This window comes from Sapajus apella, unplaced genomic scaffold (assembly GCF_009761245.1).
Source record: "Sapajus apella isolate SASKATOON/1434 unplaced genomic scaffold, GSC_monkey_1.0 scaffold5420, whole genome shotgun sequence".
In the NCBI taxonomy this organism is placed as follows: Eukaryota; Metazoa; Chordata; class Mammalia; order Primates; family Cebidae; genus Sapajus; species Sapajus apella.
The window spans coordinates 1-4,447 of record NW_022442344.1 but is presented as its reverse complement, the minus strand read 5'-3'; the positions used below and the strand labels follow the sequence as shown (position 1 = coordinate 4,447).

The following is a 4,447-nucleotide window of genomic DNA, read 5'->3' as shown; positions in this document are numbered from 1 at the left end:
TAAATAAATAAAAAGAAACATTTTACCTGGGGCTGATGAGTGGGATTTCTTGCAAATATTTACTGCTATGATATAAAACAATTATGTGCAAACTGCAAGGTCCCTAAAATAGCAGTTAAAGGCCGGGCGCGGTGGCTCAAGCCTGTAATCCCAGCACTTTGGGAGGCCGAGGCGGGTGGATCACGAGGTCAAGAGATCGAGACCATCCTGGTCAACATGGTGAAACCCCGTCTCTACTAAAAATACAAAAAATTACCTGGGCATGGTGGCGCATGCCTGTAGTCCCAGCTGCTCAGGAGGCTGAGGCAGGAGAATTGCCTGAACCCAGGAGGCGGAGGTTGCGGTGAGTCGAGATCGTGCCATTGCGCTCCAGCCTGGATAAGAAGAGCGAAACTCTGTCTCAAAAAAATAAAAAAAATAAAATAGCAGTTAAAGAGTTTATGTACAGAAAGATGTCACTATCGGATCAAATATGCAAGAGATGGAATTTCCCAGAGTTTATAACACAGAGCAATAACCACCACAGGTTCCTCCTCCTTGGCCTTCTTCCCTGTGTGACAGTTTGACTCCTTTATTCTGGTTCTCACTCTCCCACAGTCCAGGGGTCTGAATGATCTTTTCAACAAGTTCTTCAAAGGCACGTTGTACACCATCACGGGTTTTTGTACTTGCCTCTATAAATAACATGGAATGCTTTCGTGCAAATTTCAGGCCTTCATTTCTATTGACTTCACGATTTTCCTTATCAATTTTATTTGATAAGGAAATGTTTACTATGTCATTTCTTGTACAGTATGCTTCCAATTCATTTAACCAATTATCCAATTTAACAAATGTGTCTCTTCTTGTGACATCATAAGCTAATATAACACCCTGTGTACCTCTGTAATAGCTGGGAGTTAATGCTCTAAACCTCTCTTGACCAGCAGTATCCCATATTGCAAGTTTAGCCTTATTTCCATCCTCTGAAATTGTTTTCACCCTAAAGTCAACACCTATTGTTGCTGCAAGTTCTGGATCAAACGTATCATCTGTGAACCTCGAGAGCAGGCTGGACTTGCCCACCCCACTCTCACCAATGATGAGGATCTTCAGGGTGGTCAGCACGTCCTCGTCCATCCTGACCCCACTCCGCTCTGAGCCAAGCTGGCTGCTGTCCGGGTGTGCCTCTCGGCCTTTCAGCAGGAGGACTGTTTTTTTTTTTTTTTTTTTTTTTGAGACGGAGTTTCGCTCTTGTTACCCAGGCTGGAGTGCAATGGCGCGATCTTGGCTCACCGCAACCTCCGCCTCCTGGGTTCAGGCAATTCTCCTGCCTCAGCCTCCTGAGCAGCTGGGATTACAGGCATGCGCCACCATGCCCAGCTAATTTTTTGTAGCTTTAGTAGAGACGGGGTTTCACCGTGTTGACCAGGATGGTCTCGATCTCTTGACCTCGTGATCCACCCGCCTCGGCCTCCCAAAGTGCTGGGATTACAGGCGTGAGCCACCGCGCCCGGCTTCAGGGGGACTGTTTTAACTTTTTATAGAGATGAGATCTCATTATATTGCCGAGGCTGGTCTCAAACTCCTGGTCTCAAGCAATCCTCCCATCCTGGCCTCGAAAAGTGCTGGGATTTCAGGAGCAAGCCACTGCGCCCATCTAGTATTCTCTTTTCATAAAAAATCTGGCTGGGTGGGGTGGCTCATGCCTATAATCCCAGCAATTTGGGAGGCTGAGGCGGGAGGTTCATGAGGTCAGGAGTTCAAGACCAGCCTGGCCGATATGATGAAACCCCCATTTCTGCTAAAAATTCAAAAATTAGCCTGGCATGGTGGCTCGTGTCTGTAGTCCCAGCTACCCGGGAGGCTGAGGCAGGAGAATCACTTCAACCTGGGAGGCAGAGGTTGCATTGAGCCGAGATGGCGCCACTGCCCTCCAGCCTGGGTGACAGAGCAAGACTCCGTTTCAAAAAAAAAAAAACAAGTTTAGGCCGGGCACGGTAATCCCAGTACTTTGGGAGCCCTAGGCAGGTGCATCATGAGATCAGGAGATTGAGACCATCCTGGCTAACACAGTGAAAACCTGTGTCTATTAAAAATACAAAAATTTTATCCAGCCGGGTGCTGTGGTTTACACCTGTAATCTCAGCACTTTGGGAGGCTGAGGCAGGTGGATCATGAGGTCAGGAGACTGAGACCATCCTGGCCAATATGGTGAAACCTCGTTTCTACTAAAAATACAAAAAAATTAGCTGGGTGTGGTGGCACACACCTGTAGTCCCAGCTACCCAGGAGGCTGAGGCAGGATAATTGCTTGAACCCAGGAGGCAGAGATTGTAGTGAGTGGAGATCGCACCACTGCACTTCAGCCTGGACTACAGAGCAAGACTCCGTCTCACAAAAAAAAAAAAAAATTTAGCCAGTTATGGTGGCAGGCACCTGTAGTCCCACCTATTTGGGAGGCTGAGGCAAGAGAACCACTTGAACACAAGAGGTGAAGGTTGTAGTGAGCAGAGATTGCATCACTCCCCTCCAGCCTGGGCAACAGAGCCAGACTCCATCACAAAAAAAAAAAAGACCAGGCACGGTGGCTTGTGCCTGTAATCCCAGCACTTTGGAAGGCTGAAAATACAAAATACAAAAATACCAAAAATACAAAAATTAGCTAGGCATGGTGGTGGGCACCTGTAATCCCAGTTAGGAGGCTGAGGCAGGGAATTGCTTGAACCCAGGAGGCAGAGGTTGAAGTGAGCCGAGATCTTGCCACTGCACTCCATCCTGGGTGACTCCGTCTAAAAAAATAAAAGTAAAAATTAAAAAAATTAAAAAGTTGACCAGACTCAGTGGCTCACACCTGTAATCCCAGCACTTTGGGAGGCCGAGGTGGGCAGATCACCTGAGGTCCGGAGTTTGAGACCAGCCTGACCAACACATGGTGAATCGCCGTCTCTACTAAAAATACAAAATTATCTGGGTGTGGTGGCACATGCCTGTAAACCCAGCTACTTGGGAGCCTGAGGCAGGAGAATTGCTTGAACCCAGGAGGAGGAAGTGGCGGTGAATGGAGATCTCGCCACTGTACTCCATCCTGGGCAACAAGAGCAAAACTCCATCTTGAAAATAAATAAATAAATAAATAAATAAAGTTAGTTTAATTCATTTATATTTAATGTAATTGCTGATAACAAGGATTTACAGTCCAGTGTGGTGACTCACGCCTGTAATCCCAGCACTTTGGGAGGCTGAGGAGGGCAGATCACTTGAGGTCAGGATTTCAAGACCAGCCTGCCCAACAAGGTGAAACTCTGTCTCTACTAAAAATACAAAAATTAGCTGGGTGTGGTGCTGCACACCTGTAATCCCAGCTACTCTGGACGCAGAGGCAAGAGAATCGCTTGAACCTCAGGAAGCAGAGGTTGCAGTTAGCTGAGATCGTACCACTGCACTCCAGCCTGGGCAACAAGAGCAAGACTCCATCTCTAAAAAAAAAAAAAAAAAGCTGGGCTCGGTGGCTCAGGGCGGTAATCCCAGCAAGCACTTTGGGAGGCTAAGGCGAGTGGATCACAAGGTCAGGAGTTCGACATCAGCCTGACCAATATGGTGAAACCCCGTCTCAAAAAAAATATATATATATTTTTATGGCACTTAGCTAATTGTTTGCTATATGTCTTATATATTTTTTGTTCTTAGTTCTTCCACTTCTGTCTTTTTTGTATTTAGTTGTTTTTTGCAGTGAACTATTATATCTTCTGTTTTTGTATATATATGTATATATTTTTTGAGACGGAGTTTTGCTGTTGTTGCCCAGTGCAATGGCGAGATCTCGGCTCACCACAACCTCTGCCTCCCAGGTTCAAGCAATTCTCCTGCCTTAGCTTCCTGAGTAGCTGGAATTACAAGCATGTGCCACCATGCCCAGCTAACTTTGCGCTTTTAGTAGAGACGGAGTTTCTTCTCCATGTTGGTCAGGCTGGTCTCAAACTCCCAACCTCGGGTGATCCACCCACCTGGGCCTCCCAAAGTGCTGGGATTACAGGCTTGAGCCACCATGCCCAGCTGTTTTGGTTATTTTTTTAGTAACTCATGGATTACAATTAGCATTTTAAGCTTATAACAGATTAGTTTGAATATCATCTAGTTTTAATAGTATACAAGCACTCTGCTCCTATACACTTCTGTCCCTCTCTCTTTATGTTGATATTGTCACAAATTACATCTTGATAGGCCAGGGTGGGAGAATCACTTGGGCTCAGGAGTTTGAGATCAGCCTAGGCAGCATAGTCAGACTTTTTTTCTACAAAAAATATTTTAAAAATAGCCAAGTGTAGGCCGGGCGAGGTGGCTCAAGCCTGTAATCCCAGCACTTTGGGAGGCCGAGGCGGGTGGATCACGAGGTCAAGAGATCAAGACCATCCTGGTCAACATGGTGAAACCCCGTCTCTACTAAAAATACAAAAAATTAGCTGGG

At 46.3% G+C, this 4,447-nt stretch overlaps 1 protein-coding gene across 2 annotated transcripts; it reads right to left on the bottom strand.

Moving 5' to 3' along the window:
• Positions 1-415: 415 nt before the first annotated feature.
• LOC116547904 (ras-related protein Rab-18-like) lies at positions 416-1,177 on the bottom strand. Of its 2 annotated transcripts, XM_032273664.1 has the most exons (2): positions 735-1,119; positions 459-667 (listed from the first exon to the last, which is right to left on the bottom strand). In XM_032273664.1, exons 1-2 carry the CDS (start codon positions 1,117-1,119, stop codon positions 459-461), a joined length of 594 nt encoding a protein of 197 aa, XP_032129555.1. The 2 variants fall into 2 exon arrangements, with proteins under 2 accessions (XP_032129554.1, XP_032129555.1); XM_032273663.1 differs by having other exon boundaries at positions 416-1,177.
• Positions 1,178-4,447: the final 3,270 nt, after the last annotated feature.